At 38.1% G+C, this 21,435-nt stretch overlaps 1 protein-coding gene across 1 annotated transcript; it reads right to left on the bottom strand.

Annotated features, from left to right (window-relative positions):
- Window positions 1-6,866: 6,866 nt before the first annotated feature.
- On the bottom strand, window positions 6,867-17,934 carry LOC111722724 (zinc finger protein 501-like). The gene is made up of 2 exons (XM_023509066.1): window positions 17,877-17,934; window positions 6,867-8,854 (listed from the first exon to the last, which is right to left on the bottom strand). Exon 2 carries the CDS (start codon window positions 8,637-8,639, stop codon window positions 7,299-7,301), a length of 1,341 nt encoding a protein of 446 aa, XP_023364834.1. The 5' UTR covers window positions 8,640-8,854; window positions 17,877-17,934; the 3' UTR covers window positions 6,867-7,298.
- Between the last annotated feature and the right edge of the window lie 3,501 nt (window positions 17,935-21,435).

Raw genomic sequence — 21,435 nt, 5'->3', positions numbered from 1 at the left:
CTTTGTCTAGACAGAAAAATTTAACAGAACAGCCCCAGGAGTTAAGGAACATTCCTGACTGCCATATGACACCTGATGGGCTTCAAATGTTCCTCAAATGCTTCATACCTTGAAGAAACTTTCCCAAAGCTGAAAATACCACCTGTTCTGAGGAATCAGGGCACCATCTGTGTCTCTGAGACACTGGCCAGTCCGGCAGAGTTGGGATGAGGGTCATCAAGTTCAAGTGTAAAGACCTAAACCATAATTACTTCTGATATTTGGTGACTGATATTTGGTATGTCCATGTAAATGGCTTGGTGAGTGTACCACCACACATGCCTGGGACTTAGAGTTTTCCCTTGTCCTCTTAGCAGATCCTGGGTAAGCCAATTATTACCCTCTCTCATGCCTCATTTTCCACATCAGCAAAGAAGGCATTAGTGAGGGTGACATTTCCACAAAGGCATAGCTCATATCACCTGCAAAGTTCTGAAGTTGTTACTAGGTGGCCCAGGTAATTGATTTCCCCTAAAATTGGTTGAACTGCTGCTCTGGCTGGAGAAAGCAGGAGTCAGTGGCACAGTTGAATGTGTCTCAGGCATCAGCCAGTTCCCAAAGCAGTTTAGGATGCAGGTGGCTCCATGGGCTGAAGGAAGCAGATGCCCTGGAAAGATCCTGGGTGCGAGAGAAAAAGGAGTCACACAGTTGGGGGTGGACCCAGGAGGGGACCCTCTACCTCATGGCAAACACGAGAGGAATATGGTAGCCTCACAACCTACTCACCACCCCTCCTGGACTGTGCCCTCTTGTTCCTGCTCAGGGACAGCAGGTGAGATCCAGCAGACACCTCCTGCCTTTGAAAAGGATGAGGCCTGTACCTCTCTTCCCCTCCCTATGGAGCTGCCCACTAACCTGGAGGTGAAATAGTCTTCCGGATGCTTTGCAATGAAAGGGCTGGGAGCGGCGAGGGGTCTGCACCACCCAGATGCTGGAGACCATGATCTTCTAACCCTCCCACCAGGGTGGGCAGCACCTGTGAGCCTGCTGCATGCAGGGATTATAGTCTGGCTGCTGAGGCAAAAGAGCTGACAGCTGGTAACAGGTTATAATGTCTTGCCCTCCCTGTGATGATGCCACCTTCAGCCCACCCCTATGTGCAGGGCCAGAGCTGCTTAATCTGCTGAGGTGAACCTGGCTCCCCTAAAATCTCTCCTACCATGTTTCCCTGAAAATAAGACCTACCCAAAAAATAAGCCCTAGCAGGATTTCTATGCATTTGTTAAATATAATAAGCCCTACCCCGATAATGACTTAGTGATAATAAGACCTCATTTCAGCAAGGAGTGGTAAGGAAGAGTGGAATACCTTTTATCTGCCACAGCTCTTTTCTCTGAGCCATTAGCACTTGCACAGGTGCACGTGTGGTAACCTCAGTCGCAGGCATCCTATTGTGCACATGTAAACAGCTAAGGGAAAGGAGTTCACACATCACTCGCACCAGCCCCGCCAACAAGGTTGGCTCCCCCTGTCACGTTCCAGAAGATGACTTAACTGTATTTGAATAAATGTAGATTGTTGTATCATACTTAATAAAAATAAGACATCCCCTGAAAGTAAGCCCTAGTGTGTCTTCTTGAGAAAAAATAAATAGAAGATAGTGTCTTATTTGGGGGGAAATACAGCACTTGAGGGAAGTGAGCGTGTTCAGGGTGACCAGTCTCACCCTGTAAATGTGACATGGTGCCTTCAGGAGATGCCAGCTTCTGACCTGTCTTGCCAGAAGTTTGATTTTAACAGACCAGCTAGACCCCCCAAGGGCTTTCTCAAGTTTATTTATGGTCATAGTTGCCCTCATTGCTCTTTCCATCCACCCTCCACCTCCCCTTTCCTTTCATCCTTCTCTATTACCTTTCCCAGCCCTGCCTTTTCCTCCCCCTCTGTCCTTCTGACCTGTCCATGAACAAACTCATCTCTCCTCCGGTTAGCCCAGACTCGACGTGGCTGGTGACTTGTATTTTTAAAGTAACCTTTCTCTGAGAAGGCACAGCACACACACCCCTGGCCCAGTTCCTCTTTCAACCTTGCCATTTTCTCTACCCTTACCACCCCCCCCCCACCTCCAGAGGAGCAGACACGGCTTAGTGCCTGTTTTTTGATTTGGTGAGAATTTTTAAGTGTTCTGAAACTTAATCTGAGAAGTGGAAACAGAATGAAGAATTTGGACAAAAATGGGGATTTGTACAAATGGAATTCTCTTTTATTTATCCAATGGATCCAAACTACTGATTGAGAGTTTTGACTTGGCTGTTCTGAAGTGAACGAAGAGAGGAAGCTTTGTAGAGGCCAAAGTAACTCCTTCTTGAATACTAATATGTAAGGTGACCAGATGTCCCGCTTTTGGAGGGACAGTCCCGATTTTTAACAATTTGTCCTGTGTCCTGTGGCATTTTTAAAAAGTCCCAATTTTTGAAAAGAATGCATGACAAGCTAGGGAACAGTGGGAGAATGGGAAGGGAATGGTTTTCAGCTTCTGAAAAGGTTAATGTAACTCCATTTGGGAATGAAGAGGTTAATGTAACTCCATTTGGGAATAAAGAGGTTAATATAACTTCATTTGGAAATGAAAAGGCTAATGTAAACTCCCTACTCCCCTCCTGGGCAAGGTATCAGAAGGAGACTGGCTCCCTCCCTTGCTTCTAGGCAAAGACGTCAGCTCAGAAGGAGCCAAACTGTCTGGAACAAACAAGTAGCCCCCCGCCCCTGAGCAAGGTGACCAGACTTCCGGCTTCTGGCGGGACAGTCCTGATTTTTAACAATTTGTCCTACGTCCTGCAGCATTTTTAAAAAGCCCTGATTTTTGGAAAGAATGCACCACAAGCTAGGGAACACGGGAGAATAGGAAAGGGATATACGTTTTTCAGCTGCCATGTGGCTATTTCACCAGGATATGTGTTTTATATTATTTTCGTTAATTTTATATGTTAAACTTTAACAGTAAGAAATGATTGTTGAGAACTGATTATAGAGAACTGCTTACCAAAGTTTGCATTGTTGCCAGCTCCCCCCCCCCATGGTGTCCCACTTTACCAATGTTAAAATCTGGTCACCTTACTAATATGCCATGTTGACTTCTCATTAACCCATTTGGGGAATGACTCACACTTTTACTTTATCAACTAACTGTTCCTGTAAGAGCACATCTTGCCATAAACTGTGCCCTTTGGCTCAGAGCAGCCAGTCAAAACTCTCAACCAGCAATTTGGTCAAGGTCAAAACAATCTTGATGTTATCACACAAATTGCAGGCCATGAAGACATGGCCCTGGCATTTTTGTCTTTTCCTGGTAGGCCAACTTTAATTGCTATGCACCTTTTTCTGTAGTGTATAAGCCTGTATCTGGGGTGTAACTGCATGGAAGTCTACCTGTTCTTCTTGGCACCCATGACCATGCCCACAAGTTCCCCAAATCACCCTTGACTGTAACAGAACTTTGCCTGCCTCATTACTTGATTTCTTGGCTCACTCTCAATTTGGGCCTCACTTTGGATATATAGACCTTTCACAAAACAACTGAGTTGAGCTAGCCAGCACAACTCCAGTAACCAAAGGGGAAGAAAATATTGGAGTGGGACATCTGGGGTGTTGCTCCTCATCTATTTAGAGAGGTATGACTCATTTGTGAGATGCACATGGAATGCTGAATACAAGGATATTCCTGGCTCGGCGCCTGTGGCTCAAGTGGCTAAGGCGCCAGCCACGTACACCCAAGGTGGCTGGTTTGAATCCAGCCCGGACCCGCCAAAAACAACAATGACGGCTGCAACCAAAAAATAGCCAGGCGTTGTGGCGGCCACCTGGGGTCCCAGCTACTTGGGAGGCTGAGGCAAGAGACTCGCTTGAGCCCAGGAGTTGGAGGTTACTGGGAGCTGTGATGCCACAGCACTCTACCCAGGGGGACAGCTTGAGGCTCTGTCTCAAAAAAAAAAAAAAAAAAAAAGGATATTCCTAAAATGCCGGGGACTAGACAACCTGTGACCTGTAAGGAAGATCATCATGAGGTATTAACAGTGGATTGGCCAGTTAGTAGGTTTGCAAATGGCCACAAAAGCAAGTTACAGCTGAAATAAAGGTAACAAAAGATAAATGAAGAATTCTTGTTATAAAAGGATATAAAAATCTCCACATCTGGGCGGCACCTGTGGCCCAAAGGAGTAGGGCGTCAGCCCCATATGCCAGAGGTGGTGGGTTCAAACCCAGCCCCAGCCAAAAACTGCAAAAACAAACAAACAAACAAACAAACAAACAAAAAACTCCACATCCATGTTAGTTTTGTGGGTAAGTTGAATACTGAAAAGATGCAGATGGAAACTTATCCTGCTGTTTTATGCTGCTTCTTCTTCTTTCTTTTTTTTTTTGAGACAGAGCCTCAAGCTGTCCCCCTGGGTAGAGTGCTGTGGCATCACAGCTCCCATCAACCTCCAACTCCTGGACTCAAGCGAGTCTCCTGCCTCAGCCTCCCAAGTAGCTGGGACCACAGGCGCCTGCCACAACACCAGGCTATTTTTTGGTTGCAGCCATCATTGTTGTTTGGCAGGTCCGGGCTGGATTCAAACCCACCACCTTAGTTGTATGTGGCTGGCACCTTAGCCACTTGAGCCATAGGCGCCGAGCCTGTTTTGTGCTTCTTAAAGGGTAGAGGTTGCCCCAGCCTAAAGTGTGAGCCTGTGACACTCCCTCTATGTTCAACAATTTCAAGGACAAGAAAATCAAAATACTTTAACTGATCAGGCAGCAAGTAAAAAAAAAAAAAGACTGTGTGGGAGAATTCTGTACTTTGAAGACATGAGATTTGTGAGATATAAATTTAGTGTACAGAAACTAAGTGTGAGAAACTGAAAGATCTAGTTTGCCTGTGAACAATCAACTCTTCTAATCTGTTTTTTTTTTTCACCATTTCCATTTCCTTCTGAAGACAGGTACACACAAACATGCATTTCTTCATTTATAGTTCTCTTGCACAAAGTTCACTTTTATGCTGATATATTGTACACTGCATTCAATATAAATAAAAACAAACTATATCTGTGTTCAATTGATCCAGAAAAAGGTCATGTGCAAAGGAAAATTTTATACTGACTTAGAATTCAAAGGTATGCCTTTACTCGCATATAATCTTTATTATAACTGTATTAGCATCCCCTTAGATACAAAAAAAAGGACACAAAATAGTAAGTATAACAATATTCTCCAAATTATTGAAAATTTAAGTCCTCAGGAAAAAGATTACTAAAAAAGTTATTCCACTGTGTTATCCAAATCATGCATTATTTTAATCTGTTAACTGCAATCTTGGACAAGATGAGATAGTTTAACATTAGTGACAGAATAACATTTCATTTATAGCACATCAGTGTGAAAACACTAAAAAACATTGACTTTTACTAATCAAAACTTTAAGCCATACATGTAAAATCTACTACATGCTCCTTGGTCACAAGCACTCAGAAGTCTATTTTTTGTCTAATATAGTGACCTTAGATTTATGCTTTCATTTTATTGGTTGATAATTATTTAGTGTATACAGGTAGGGGGTTTTTTTGTTTGTTTGAGACAGAGTCATCTGTCACTGATGCTACAGTGCCATAACATCCTCGTAGTTCACAGAAACCTCAAACTCTTGGGCTCAAGCATTCCTCTTGCTCCAGCCTCCTGAGTAGCTGGGACTACAGGCACCTGGCATGTCTGGCTAGTTTTTCTATTCTTAGTAGAGACAAGATGTCACTCCTGCTCAAGCTGGTCTCAAATTCTTGAGCGTAAGCAATCCACCTGCCCCAGCCTCCCAGAGTGCTGGGATTACAGGCATGAGCCACTGTGCCCGGCTTAGTGTACACTGATTTGAATACACATGCAACCTTCCATGTAAGGACTTGTTTTCATTTTCCTCTCATATCTGTTAAAATATTTTTATGTCCATTACATCAAGTAACATTTGATGTCCTCTATCACATTGAATAATATTCAAGATTTCCATTTTATTCCACTTTATTGATATGTAAATATCATTTAACTAATTGTCCAGTTTTTCATGTTTAGGGAGAAATTGGTAAAATAATTTTATTTTGAAAATTTAATAATAGAATGTTTCTCTCTTACTTCAATGTAAAAGAAAAATGTCCTGATAACATACTATATGCTTACATGCATCATTGTTTTATAATTCAAACACAAAAAAATCTTTCTTTAGAGTTTCTTAATGTATTTTACATCTGCCATTAAGCTTTCAAGGAGAAATGGATAATCACATTCACATAACATTGAATAACCTCTCATACATCTGCTGCAGACACAAAAGATCATGTATTTTCACATAAACATTAAGGCTGAAGGTAAAGCATCAACACAATTGAAATCTGAATTGCATCAATATTTGCTTTTCAAGAATTTTAAACACCATCAATACAAAGTACCCATAGGATATAATTATACCTGTCCAAAAACCAATGTTCTGTATCTTTTGAAAAATTATCTAATTGCTTTTCCTTTACACTATTCTTTACATTTCCATAAGAAATACTCCAGGTTAGCGTAAAATCTGAAAGTGTATTTGATTTTTACTTGTAAGAATTCCCTGATCCATTGAGACTTAAGTTTTTGTTTTTGTTTTTGTTTTTTTGAGACAGAGCCTCAAGCTGTTGCCCTGGGTAGAGTGCCATGATATCACAGCTCACAGCAACCTCCAACTCATGGGCTTAATCGATTCTCTTGCCTCAGCCTCTCAACTAGCTGGGACTACAGGTGCCTGCCACAACACCCAGCTATTTTTTGGTTGTAGTTGTCATTGTTGTTTGACCGCCCAGGCTGGATTTGAACCTGCCAGTTCTAGTGTATGTGGCTGGTGCCTTAGCTGCTTGAACCTCAGGCGCCGAGCCAACACTTAGTTTTGATTAAATACTTCTGCACATTTATTTCACCTGTAAGTTTTCTTTCTCTATAAACTCTCTGGTGATTTCTAAGTTGTATATTTGGGATAAAACCCTCTTCACTTATGTTACATCTATAGGGTTTCTGTAGTATAAATTCTCTGGTATTCAGTAAGGTGTTAACTAACTATAGTAGAAGATTTGGTCACATCCCTCACATTTGTAGGGTTTCTCTCCATTATGAATATTCTGATGTTGTCTAAGCCTTGAAGACTGGGTAAAGGATATGCCATTTTCTTCACATTTGCATTTCTCTCCAGTAAAAATTCTCTCATGTTGTCTAAGATTTGAAAGTTAAAAAAGGCTTCACCATATTTTTTACATTCACATGGGTTTCTATACAGTATGAACTATCCGATGTTTTTTAAAACTTGCTGGGTAGGTAAAGAATTGGCCACATTCTTCACATTTGTAGGACTTCTTTTTATTATGCATTTTCTGATGGCACCTGAGCTTGGAAGACTTGATAAAGAATTTGCCACATTCTTTACATTTGTATGGCTTCCCTCTAGTATGAATTGTCTCGTGTTTTCTAAGATGTGCCAGCTGAGTAAAGGCTTTACCACATTCTTTACATTTGTAGGGTTTCTCTCCTGTGTGAATTCTTTGATGCTGAATAAAGTGTGAACGATAGTTAAAGGCTTTGCCACATTCTTCACAATTATATTGGTTCCCTCTATTATGAATTGTTTCATGTGTCCTAAGATGTGCAATCTGAGTAAAGTCTTTACCACATTCTTTACATTTGTAGGGTTTTTCTCCAGTATGAATTAACCTATGTGTTGTAAGATGTGCGATCCGAGTGAAGGCTTTACCACATTGTTTACATTTATAGGGCTTCTCTCCTGTATGAATTCTTTGATGCTGAATAAATTTTGAACGATAGATAAAGGCTTTGCCACATTCTTCACATTTATAGGGTTTCTCTCCAGTATGAATTCTCTCATGTTGTCTAAGATGTGCAATCTGAGTGAAGGCTTTACCACATTCTTTACATTTATAGGGCTTTTCTCCTGTGTGAATTCTCTCATGTTGTCTACGATGTGAAAACTGAGTAAAGGCTTTACCACATTCTCTACATTTGTAGGGTCTCTCTCCAGTATGAATTCTTAGATGTTGAGTAAGGAGTGAATTAAGGTTAAAGATTTTGCCACATTCTTTACATTTGTAGAGGCTTTCTCCAGTACAGTTTATATTGCGTATTCTTAGATCAGATGACCGAATAAAGACTTTCTTACGTTTATTACGTCTGTATGATTTTTCTCCAATATGAATTCTCTGATTTTGAGAATGATTCCCTGTCTGGGAAAAAGCTTCAACCCATTTATTACATTTGTAGGAAAACTCTTGACTATGAATATCCTCACGGCTAATAAGCTTTAAACATTGGTGAAAGACTTTCTCACATTTTTCACATTTATACTGGATTTCTGGATATTGAGCTTTCTGATATTTTCTAGAGCATGAGACCAGGTTTACAAATTTTTCAGGTTTCTTGCATTGATAATTTCTCATATTAACATCAATATGTTGGTAATTATTTAGGGTAAAGCTCTGGATAAAATACATCAAAGTTTTATTGAATGTGTAATGTTTCTTCCAATTATTTATTTCCTGATATTGATTAAGCAGTGGTAACTGGGTAAACACCTTGCCATATTGATGACATTTGTACATTCTGGCATTTGACGATAGTATTTGTTGGTGGAAGGATAATAAAGCTTTAATAAAGGACACATCAAATCGATCACATTTAGAAATATCCTCTTCACTTTTAAGTCTCTGGTCTTCAGAAATATTTGACTGAACACGTAATCCAATCTCATATCCAAAGTCTTGGGTTTCTCTGGGGCTTTTGAAAGACTGGTTATTGCTTCTTTTACTATGCAGTGCTGAAAAGAAATGGAAATATAATTTAAATGACATGCTGAGTCCAGTGAGAACAAAGATGACTAAACACTATAACAACAGAGGCTGCAGAGCTTAGGGAATTCACGATGGAAGATAAAGGTTAAGGAGTATTTACAAGAAATAGGTAAACCATTTTAGTGGGAAAATATACAAAGTATTCCAGAGAACACACATCCTGCCAACAGTTTGGAAAAGTGTTCCAAATATCTAGCATGGCTGGTCAGTGCCAAATATCCCCTGAATAAAGCAAGGATAGAATAGTTGTTTTCTAAATGAGAACAATTTCAGTAAAAATTGAGATATCAGGGTGGCACCTGTGGCTCAAAGGAATAGGGCACTGGCCCCATATGCCAGAGGTGGTGGGTTCAAACCCAGCCACAGCCAAAAAAAAAAAAAAAATTGAGATCTCAAAGAAACTAACAATTACATTCTAATGAAAAGGAAAAAAAAATCAAGTGAACTTAAATAAAGGAGGATTTATGAAGTAATTTTATAAGTATTTAAAGTATCAGTCTTAATGTAGCTCTATCAGGTCAATGAGGACACAGACGACTAAATTAAAGAGGAAAACAAGGCCTAAAACCTGAGATTACTTACAAAGAGATTAAAAATAAAAAGAAAAAAAATGAAAGAAAATCCCCCAAAACATAAAGTATGGATCTCAAAAAGAAATGAAATGAACTTAACCATATACTAGGTAAGGTCAACAGCAGATCTAATGAGCAGAAAAAAAATGAGCATGCTTGATAATAAGCCATTTGAAATTACAGTCAAGAGAACAAAAGGAATAGAGAAAATGGGAAGGAAGAAAAAAGACCTTGTTGCCATTAAGCATGCCAAAATATTCATAGTAAGTGTTTTATAATGAGAGAATATAAATATGAGCAGGGAGCTTACATGAAGAAATGTCTGAGAACTTTCTCATACTGTGAGCTCACTCTAAACTAGGAACAGCACAAAGAAAGCCAAAAGAAGACCCGTTGCAATTAAAAATTTAAAAGTTGCAAACAAACGGAATCCTGAAATCAACAAGAAAAACGTGAGTTGGAGAATATAGGGGTACTTGTATGGGATGATCATCAGATATTTTTACCAAAAAAGCCTTGCAGGCCAGAAAGGTGAAGGATGATATACTCAACATGCTGAAAAAAAGAAAAAAATGACAAATACAAACCAAGGACACTATTTCTGGCAAAACTGTCATTTCAAAATTAGTTCAAAACAAAATATCGCAAAGATTAAAAACACTTACAAAACTTGGGCAGCACCTGTGGCTCAGTGGATAGGGCGCCAGCCCCATATACCGAGGGTGGTGGGTTCAAACCTGGCCCCGGCCAAATTGCAACAAAAAAATAGCCGGGCATTGTAGTGGATGCCTGTAGTCCCAGCTACTCAGGAGGCTGAGGCAACAGAATCACCTAAGCCCAGGAGTTGGAGGTTGCTGTGAGCTGTGTGACACCATGGCACTCTGCCCAAGGCAATAAAGTGAGACTCTGTCTCTAAGAAAAAAAAAAAAATCCTTTACAAAATTTAGGCCCCTGAGACATACCGTACACAAATTGCTAAAGACAGTCAGTTTTTCATATTAAAAAGTAAATTACCCACATATTTCTGTGAATGCATAACGTTCTATGATAAATGGAATTATATGCATACATACAGTATTCTGTGTTATCATAATGATGGTGAGTAAAATACTTTTAATTCTGCTATAAACTTTAAAAGGCCTTTAAAATAGCCATAAATTGGCTCGGCGCCTGTGGCTCAACTGGCTAAGGCGCCAGCCACATACACCTAAGGTGGCAGGTTCTAATCCAACCCGGCCCGCCAAACAAAAATGATGGCTGCAACCAAAAAATAGCCAGCCATTGTGGTGGGCCCCGGGGTCCCAGCTACTTGGGAGGCTGAGGCAGGAGACTCGCTTGAGCCCAGGAGTTGGAGGTTGCTGTGAGCTGTGATGCCACAGCACTCTACCCAGGGGGATAGCTTGAGGCTCTGTCTCAAAAAAAAAAAAAAAGCCATAAATTTGTGCTAAAGACAAAAATTACATACAGGGTGGCGCCTGTGGCTCAAAAGGGTAGGGTGCTGGCCCCATATGCCGGAGGCAGTGAGTTCAAACCCAGCCCCAGCCAAAAACTGCAAAAAAAAAAAAAATTGCACACAAAAAGATGCAATTTCTGACATCAACACAATGTCAAAGGCAGGGATTTGTATATAATTAAAGTTTTCATCTTAAAAACATTTCTCACAATTTTCAGATGTTTTATATAATATCTATGGTAACTATAAAGAAAATATCCAGAGTAGATAAACACAGCAATGCACCTACAGTTTAAAAGAAAACAAAGATATTAGTATATGAACAAAAGGAAACAAGAACAAAATGAAAACATGTCATTACAAAAACCAACAAAACACTAGAAAGATAGTTTTTTTTTGTTTTTTTTTTTTTGAGACAGAGCCTCAAGCTGTCCCCCTGGGTAGGGTACCATGGCATTACAGCTCACAGCAACCTCCAACTCCTGGGCTTGAGCAAGTCTCCTGCCTCCGCCTCCCAAGTAGCTGGGACCACAGGCGCCCGCCACAACGCCCGGCTATTTTTTGGTTGCAGCCGTCATTGTTGTTTGGCGGGTCCGGGCTGGGGATTCGAACCTGCCACCTTAGGTGTACGTGGCTGGCGCCTTAGCCAGTTGAGCTATAGGCGTCAAGCCAGAAAGATAGTTTTAAAAGGAAGAAAATAGATGTCAGGCCTACAGAAATAAATAAAATGCATTAGTCATTCCATATCAGTATTTACTTCCTATATAAATGTACTGAATCCAGCAGAAGTCATATTTTCTGAGTAATCTGAAAAAAAAATAAAATTCAACTTCATGCTTTCTATAAAAGACTCTATAGTCTTTTCTATAAAAGACTCACTTTTAGATGTAAGAACACACACATGCCTAAAAGTAAAACAATTCAAAACTGTTATTGGACACAATATCACATACTCTTACATTTATATAAAATATGCTACATTAAAAATTGCTACAAGGAGGCAAGTCATGGAGGCTCATACCTGTAACTGTAACACTCTGGGAGGCTATGCAGGAGCTCAGGAGTGAAAACAAGCCTGAGCATGAGTGAGACCCTATCTCTACTAAAAATAGAAAAATTATCTGGGCATCAAGGAGGTCCCAGCTACTTAACAAGATGAGACTGGAGGATCACTTAAACCCAGGAGTCTGAGATTACTATGAGGTAGTATGGCTGATGCATATGGCACTTCAACCTGGGTAACAAAGTGAGACTCTGTCTCAAAAAAAAAAAAAAAAAAAAAGGCACAGAGAACAAAGGGCATTATTTTAAAATAATGTTTTAAATAATATATTTTAAACAAATCTGGTTTTCAACTCCTGAGCTCAGAGTGTCTATAAAGTTCGTGTGCAACAGACAATGTAAAACTATTTTAAATTCCACACAATCTTTATGGACACCCTGTATAATGCTAAAATTGTTCATTGATCAGGAAGCTGTCATAAGAATTAACACCTACTATTAACACCTACTAAGATATGCACCTACTATCACAGCTCCCAAATGTAAAAAGCAACTTTCACAGAATTGAAGTAAGAATAAGACAGAAGCATAGTAATAGTAGGGTAATCTGATAACATACTTTCAATAATGAAAAATATATGAATAAAAGAAACAAAAGGAAGGAGGGAGGGGGAGGGGGGAATGGGTCGAGGGAGGGGTACTGGAGGGTTCACTTTTGTGGTTTATCTTACAAGGGTATTGAGTGTTTTATGAGTAGAATATGAACGTTTTAACACAATAACTAAGAAAATGACATGAAGGCTATGTTAACCAGTTTCATGGAAGTGTTTCAGATTGTGTGTGAAAACACCACTCTGTACCCCAGAAGTGCATCAATGTACACAGTTACCATTCAATAAAAAAAAGAAAGAAACAAACAAAAGGAAACAGAAGACTTGAACAAGGCTATAGATCAATTTACACCTAAAAGTCTCATACTGAACTCTCCACTCAACAGAAAATACACATTTTTAAGCACAAATAGAATGTTATGCTAGAAAGACAACCTTTTAAGCCTCATAAGTCTCAACAAATTTTAGCACATAAAAATGACACAAAGAAGGGACAGGCGCAGTGGCTCAGGCTGTAATCCCAACCTTCTGGGATGCTGAGGTGGGTAGATCCCTTGAGCTCCTGAGTTCAAGACCAATGTGAGCAAGAGTGAGATTCTGGGTCTAAAAAACAGCTGAGCATTGTGGCAGGCCCCTGTTGTTGCAGCTGTTCAGGAGGCTGAGGCAAGAAGATCGCTTAAGCCCAGGGGTTTGAGGTTGCCGTGAGCTATGGCGCCACAGCACTCTACTAGGAGCAAGAACTAGAGGCTCTGTCTCAAAAATAAAAAAAATTACACATAGGATATTTTCTGATAACAACAGAAACTATAAGATAGAAAATAAAATAGAAACTAGAATAAAAGTAGAAGTAAAAACCAAAAGAGAAGTGATACAACTATGTGGAAATCGAACAAAAAGTATTGAAAACACTTTTCTTAAAGAGCTAAAAGTTTTAATATTGTTGATTATATTGTTATTTGGTAGCATGATGTCCATGCTACCAAAAATGACCTACAGATTTTTTAAAAATCTCTGCCAAGATCACAAATAAACTTTTTGCACAAATGTCATAATAGTCTAAAATGTATATGAAAACTCAAAAAATCAAAACAAACAAAAAACCACAGAATACTGAAAAACAAACTTATAATACTATATCATACTTTTTCACTTTAACACATATTACAAAGCTCAAGTATTCAAAACAGTGTGTTATTTCTTGCATAAAGAGATGATGAAACAAAGCATAAAGCCCAGAAATAAATCTTCATGTATATAGTCAACTTGTGCTCAACAAGAGTTTCAAAACATCTCAGTGAGGGGAGGACAGTCTCTTCATAAAATAAGGCTGGGAATACTGGAAACCCACATTAGACAAAGTGAAGTTAGACATTATCTTTCACTATACACCAATAAGAACTCAAAATGGAGTTCCTTTTTTTTTTTTTTTAGAGTTTCCCAAATAGAATTTCAATGTTTCTTTTTCAGTTCACTGGTAATGTAGAGAAACACTACTAGTTTTTACATTGATTTTGTATTCTGTAAGTTTATTAATATTTTAAAAGTTCTAACAGTATGGGGAGTGTAGTCTTTATGTATTTCTTTTAATTTAAGGTGACTTAATCTGCAAACAGAGACAATTTGGCTTCTACTTTCAAATTTGACTAGCCTAAATTATCTCCTTCCTAATTGGTCTCACAATGACTCCCAGTACAATGTTGGATAGAACATTGGTGAAAACAGTTATCCTTGTTGCACACCTCACAGAAAAATCTTTCAGCATTTTTTTGCTCACGATAACATAAACATTCGGTTGTTGCAAGTGGCCTTTATTTTGTTAATGTACATGCATACTATATGTAATTCATTGAGTGTTTTTAATGTTGTTAAATGCTTTTTCTACAACAGTGGTAAAAATAAAAATAAACTTAATTATAAAGATGAGTGATATCTATACTGAGAACTATAAAACATGGATGAAAAAATTGAAATGTACGGGAATAAATGAAGTTATCTTAATGGATTAGAAAATAATTTTTATTTTACTATTTATTTATTTTTTTGAGACAGAGTCTAACTTTATCATTCTCGGTAGAGTGTGGTAGAGTCATAGCTCACAGCAACCTCAAACTCTTAGGCTCTAGCAATCCTGTTGCCCTGGCCTCCCAAGTAGCTGGGAGTACAGCCACCCACCACAATGCCAGGTATTTTTCAAGAGACAGGAGCTCACTTTTGCTCAGCCTACTCTGAAACTCCTGAACTCAAGCAATCTATTCACCTCTGCCTCCCAGAGTGTTAGGATTACAGGTGTGAGTCAGGCTGGAAAATGATTTTTAAATGGCCATACTATGCAAAGTGATCTGCAGATTTAATGTAATTTCTATCCAAATTCCAATGACATTCTTCACATAAAATTTTTACACCCTAAAATTTATATTAAACTTGAAAATACCCCAAAGAGCCAAAGCAATTTGAACAAAAAGAACAAAGGTAGAGGCATCATAGTACGTGATGTCAAAATATACTAAAGGGCAATAGAAACCAAAGCATGTTACTGTCACAGAAACATGGATGGATCTTAAGGATATGAACCTAAGTGAAATAAGCCAGATACAAAAAGAGAAATACTATCTGTCTCACCTTTTCTCCTCCATGAGAAGGACCCACTTCCAACTCACTTTGGAAGTGCTCTAAATTTTCTCTTTGTACTTCCTAAATAAAATCTCTCTTCGTTACCCTGAAGAAAAAGAAAGATAAATACTATATGATTGTACTCATATGTGAAGACTATACTTGATCTTAGCTAAAAGGCTGAAGAGTGATCATGTGGTACTTATAAAGAAAAAAAAAGTACATTGATGTCACAGAGGCAGAGCACAGAAAAATGGTCACCAGAGACTGAGAGGAGAAGAACAGGAGACGAAGTTTGTTGACAAGTAGAAAATCACCATTGCAAAGAAAAAAAGAATTTGGTTTCCTATTGCACGGTAAGATGACAATGGTGGAGAGAGTAAGAAATTGCATATTATAAATTAGTTACAAGACCAACTTGTGGATATTCTCACCACAAAGAACAAATAAGTGCATGAGGTAATACACTAAATGCCATAATTTCAATATTATACAACATACTCAGGTGTCCATAAAGTTCACCTGCAATTTAAAATAGCTATGAACACCCTGTGTATGTGAAACTTCAAATTGTATCCCCTAAATATGCACAATTATGACATGTCAATAAAAAACATACAAAAAGACTTAAATGTAAGACTGCCTATAACTATTAAACTCCTAGAAGCATTTATAAAGGGGAGGCTTCATTACAATAATGTCTGGAATGATTTCCTGGATATAACATCAAAGGATTAGGCAACACAAGCAGGAATATGCACATGGTTCTCCATCAGTGTATCCAAAAGACCTCAAACCTACTCAAACATGAAACAAATATTTGCACACTTATGTACATTGCAGCATTTTTCACTAAATACCACATACAACAAACCAAATGTCCCTTTATTGATGAGTAGAAAAATAAAATGTGGCATATAAATAGGATACAATATTTTTAGCCTTTAAGAGAGGTCATTTAGACATATACTATAGTAGTATGTTATATATTATATAATATCCTAGAGGATATTATGGTAAGTAAAATAAGATAGTCAAAAAGAAACAGAGACTATAATCTTATGCTAATATAAAATATATGAAGTAGTCAAACTTACTGACAAAGTAGAATGATGTGTGAGAGAGACGGAAAGGACAATTTGTTGTTTAATTGGCTTTTACTTTTGTAACATAAAAATGATCTAAAGATCTATTGAAAAAACTATGAATATAGACTCTGTCTCTAAAAAAAAACTATGAATATACTAAACACTACTAAACTGAACACTTAAAACAGTTTGATATGACAATTTTATGTATTTTACTACAATTAAAAATTTGACTACCTAAAAGAGACAATCAAAAAACTTTTCAAAAATCACCTTCAAATCACAAAGTGTAATATAGATTTAAACAATAAATACATTGTGAAGTTAAGACTATTTCCTTCACTACTTACATAGACAGAATAAAATAATAATTGACAATCAGTATATACACACAAATACACACTCACACACACAAAATCCTGAAGCCAGGCAGAGGCAATTCGCACCTATAATCTTTGCACACTGGGAGGCTATAGGATCACTTGAGCTCGGGACTGCAAGACCAGCCTGAACAAGAGTACGACGGCGCCTGTGGCTCAAGCAGCTAAGGCACCAGCCACATACACCTAAGGTGGCGGTTTGAATCCCCATCCCGGCCGCCAAACAACAATGATGGCTGCAACCAAAAAATGGCCAGGTGCTGTGGCGGGCGCCTGTGGTCCCAGCTACTTGGGAGGCTGAGGCAGGAGACTCGCTTGAGCCCAGGAGTTAGAGGTTGCTGTGAGCGTGATGCCATGGCACTCTACCCGGGGGGATAGCTTGAGGCTCCGTCTCAAAAAAAAAAAAAAAAAAGAGTGCGACTCTGTCTATACTAAAAATAGAAAAATTAGCTGGGGCAGTGTGGCAGGTGCCTGTAGTCCACGTTAATCAGGAGGCTGAGGTAAGAGGATCACTTGAATCCAGGGACTGGAGTTAGATGTAAACAGAGCTGATCTCATGGAACTCCAACCAGGGCAAATGAATGAAACTGTGTCTCAAATAAATAGATAGAAAAATAAATCCAAACAAGTATGGACAATGTAAATCCTGAACATATATTGGTAGTATTGATAAAGACAAAAACCACACAGATATTTTATAGGTAACAGACATATGCCTAATGCATACATAAATTATATGTTACTTATGTAAACAATCTAACTGTAATCCCTAAGAAACTTAAAATAGGAAGAATAAAATAATCACAAGGTTAGCATAATAAAGGAAACTATAGCCGGGCATTGTGGCGGGTGCCTATAGTCCCAGCTACTTGGGAGGCTGAGGCAAGAGAATCGCCTAAGCCCAAGAGTTGGAGGTTGCTGTGAGCTGTGATGTCACAGCACCCTACCAAGGGTGATAAAGTGAGACTCTGTCTCAAAAAAGAAAAAAAAAAGGAAACTATAAAGATTAGGTCAAAAAAATTAAAGGGTGAAAGACAATAGAAAAGATCAAAGTAACTAATAGTTGAGTTGTTAAGAAAAATTTTTTTTTCATTCTGGCTAAATTAACCAAGGGAAAAACAAGAGATGACTAAAGGAAATTATAAATGGAAGAGAAGACATTAAAGCTGATATAACATAAACATAAAGTATAATAAGACAATGCTATAAACAATTACATGAAACATATTAGATAAATCACAAGAAATTAATAATTTCCTCAAAACAACTCACCAAGATGAAATCATGAAGAGGAGAAATATCAAACAGATCAACACTGAGGCAGGACACTAAAGCTGTAATAAAAAAAAAATCTCTCAACAACATGAAGCCCCAAGACTGGATGACTTCTTCACAAGTAAATTCTGTCAAGTATTTAAGTAAGAACTAATGTCATTTTCTCCAAAACTCTCTCAAAACACAGAAGGGAGAGGATACTTCCAAACTCTCGCCATGTGGCTATCATTACCCTCAGACTGAAGCCATATAAGGACACTACAAGAAAGAACACAAACCATTATCTCTGATGAAGATACAAGCAGAAATTCTAAACAAAATACTAGAAACAAAATTCAGCCACACATTGAAAAAATCATATACCATAAACACATAGGATATATATTTGGAATGCAATGATGTTTCAACATATACAAATCAATAAAAATGAAATACCAGAAAAACAGAAAAGATCCAAATCATACAATCATCTAAAAAGTTAAAAACATCTGACAAAATCCAATACATTTTCATAATAAAAACTTAAAACTATATACATACAAAGATACATATCTCAACATAAGAAAGGTTACATAACAAGTCTTTTGGAACCATTACCCTCTACAATGAACTTCTAAAAACTTTTTCTCTAGTGTCAGAAACAAGAGAAAAATACCCAATCTCACCACTTTTATTTAAGCCAGTGCAATTAGGTAAGAAAAAGAAACAAAAGGCATTCAAATCAGAAGTGAAGAAGTAAAATTCTCTCTGCTTGTAGATGAAGATATCATATATTTAGAAAACTACAAAGATTATATCAGAAAGTTACAGCTGGGCCAGATGAGGCAGATGGACTGCTTAAGCTCAGAAGTTCAAGACCAGTCTGAGCAAGAGTGAGACCCTGTCTCTACTAAAAATAGAAAACCTAGCCTGGTGCTGTAGCTCATGCCTGTAGTCTCAGCTACTACGGAGGCTAAAGGAAGAGGATCACTCAAACCCAGGAGTTTGAGGTTGCTGTGAGCTATGACTCCAGGGCATTCTACCCAGGGCAACAGAGTGAGACACTGACTCAAAAGAAAAAAAAAAAAGTTACAGGTAATAAATCCATCCACTAAAGTTGTATGTCACAATATCAACATTCAAAACTCACATTTTTGTACCCTAACAATAAACTATCTGAAAAAGAATTTGAGGAAATAATCAAATTAATTGAATTAATTACTATAAAATGCTTAAGACTCAATTTAACAGAGGAGATGAAAGATCTTTTCAGTAAAATTTGACATTAAAGAATATAAAGAAAGAAGACACAAATAAATGAAAAGATAATCCTTGTTCATGAATTAAAAGAATAATATAAAATGCCCATACTATACAAAGCAGTCCACAATCCCTACTTAATCCCTATAAATATTCCAAAGGCATTCTTCACAAAAATAGTAAAGAATTCAAAAATTTCTACAAAACCACAAATGACTCCAAATGCTCAACAAAATCTTGAGAAAGAACAAAGCTGAAGTCTTCACACTTGTGGATTTCAAACTCTTACAAAGTTATGCTAGCCAAGAGTATGTCATTGACATAAAAACTTAAAAATGCTGAAATGGAAAAGAATAGAGAAAGCAGAAATAAACACATAGATATACAGTCAAATAGTTTTGACAAGGCCACCAAAATACACAAAGGAGAAAGGATGGTCTCTTCAATAAATGATGACATCAAGTAGCTATCCGCATGCACTAGAATAAAACTGAACATCATACCACATACAGAAATTACTTAAAATGGGTTAATATTAAATGTAATACCAGAATATACATAACTTCTAATAGAAAGCAAAGAGAACAACTTATTTAATAATAACCTTGGTAATATGTTTCCTTATAATCACATCAAAAAGTACAAATAAAAAAACCCCAAAACCGGCCAGGTGTGGCGACTCAGGCCTGTTGTCCCAGCGCTGTGGGAGGCCGAGGTGGGTGGATCGCCTGAGCTCAGCCGAGTTCCAGACCAGCTGAAGACCAGCCTGAGGCAGAGTGAGGCAGAGTGAGCCAGAGTGAGACCCCATCTCTACAACAACAACAACAAGACAGCCGGACAGTGTGATCCCAGCTAGAACACTACAGGAGGAAGAAGTAAAAAAAAAAAAACCTTCAAAGATAAGTTGGAAGCAAAAATTTAAAAAAAAAGAAAATTAAAAAAAAACCCAAAACCAAAAGCAAGTAAGACTATATCAAACTAAAAAGTTTCTGCACAAAATAAAAGGCTACATAAAAGAGCAATCCAATAATTAAGAGAAAATATATCTGCTGAATATAATATTTAAAGTATAGAAGGACAGCAAACAACTCAGTAGCCAAAAAAGAAAAGTAAATCTGACTCAAAAACATACAAGTTGAGCAGACATTTCTCCACAGAAGATATAAAAGTGGCAAATATATTTATGAAAAAATGCTCAACACCGGTATTTATCAGGAAAATTGAAGTTCAACCACAATGAGATATCACCTTTCACCTTCTATAATGACTATTATCAAAAAGTCAAGAGATAATAAATGTTGAACAGAAAAGGAAACTTTTATACAATGTTAGAGAAAATGTAAATTGATCCAGCTGTATGGAAAAGAATATGAGTCTCCTCAAATATTAAAAACAGAAGTACCACACAATCCATGCATCTTACATCTGGGTATAAAACCAAAGAAATGAAAATAGTAATGCAAAAAAAGTAACTACTCTCTTATATCTGTAGCAAATTATTCACAATATATAAAATCTCTCTGGACAGTAGCCAGCCATGCAATATGACAGGGTATAGTCAATATTTGTATAGTCGAGCACTGTTTCACCATCAGAAAAAAGGTGATCCTTCCATTTGTGACATCATAGATGGATTAACCAGGTGGGAATTATGGTAATGAAATGAAATAGGGAAATAAAATACTGTATAATATCAGCTATTTCTGTTTTCTTTTTTTTTTTTTTTTTTTTTTTAGACAGAGTCTCAAGCTGTCCCCCTGGGTAGAGTGCTGTGCTCAGTTTTTCTATTTTTAGTAGAGACAGGGTCTTGCTGTTCCTCAGGCTGGTCTCAAACTCCTGAGGTCAAGCAATCCACCTGCCTTGGACTCCCATAGAGTCCAATTCCATCCAGTTTTTCTTCCTTTCCTCAGGAGCCTCTGACAAGGGTTGCTACCAGTTGACCTCGCAGAGTCTTAAGATTACAGGCATGAGCCACAGCACCTTTATTTCTGTATTCTAAAAGACTAGAGATCATAGAAGCAGAGAATAGAATGGTGCATGCTAAGAGAGGAGGGCAGTAAAAATGGGGAGATATTTGTCAGAGAGTACAAACTTCAGTCCACTGCCTGGCAAGCCTCTGTTCACAGGCCCTGTTAGAGTCAGGGCACCATACTCTGCCTGGAGGTCTCAGTCCTCACCTAGTAAGCCTCTGCTTACCAGCCCCACTGGAGGCAGTGGAGCACACCCTAGCCCTCAGGTTTTGGTTCACACACAGTAAGCTACTACTCGAGGGTTCTGTTGGAATCAGGAGACCATGCCCTTGCTCTCAGGTCGCAGT

The sequence above is a fragment of the Otolemur garnettii genome, unplaced genomic scaffold (assembly GCF_000181295.1).
Source record: "Otolemur garnettii isolate 467f Iridium unplaced genomic scaffold, OtoGar3 scaffold00330, whole genome shotgun sequence".
NCBI classification, from domain to species: domain Eukaryota; kingdom Metazoa; phylum Chordata; class Mammalia; order Primates; family Galagidae; genus Otolemur; species Otolemur garnettii.
Note: the sequence above shows the minus strand (reverse complement) of the source record. Positions and strands in the feature narration are given on the sequence as shown.

Excerpts from the sequence above, each read along its gene's own strand:
- LOC111722724 (XM_023509066.1), bottom strand. The coding sequence starts at position 8,639 with ATGTACAAATGTCATCAATATGGCAAGGTGTTTACCCAGTTACCACTG.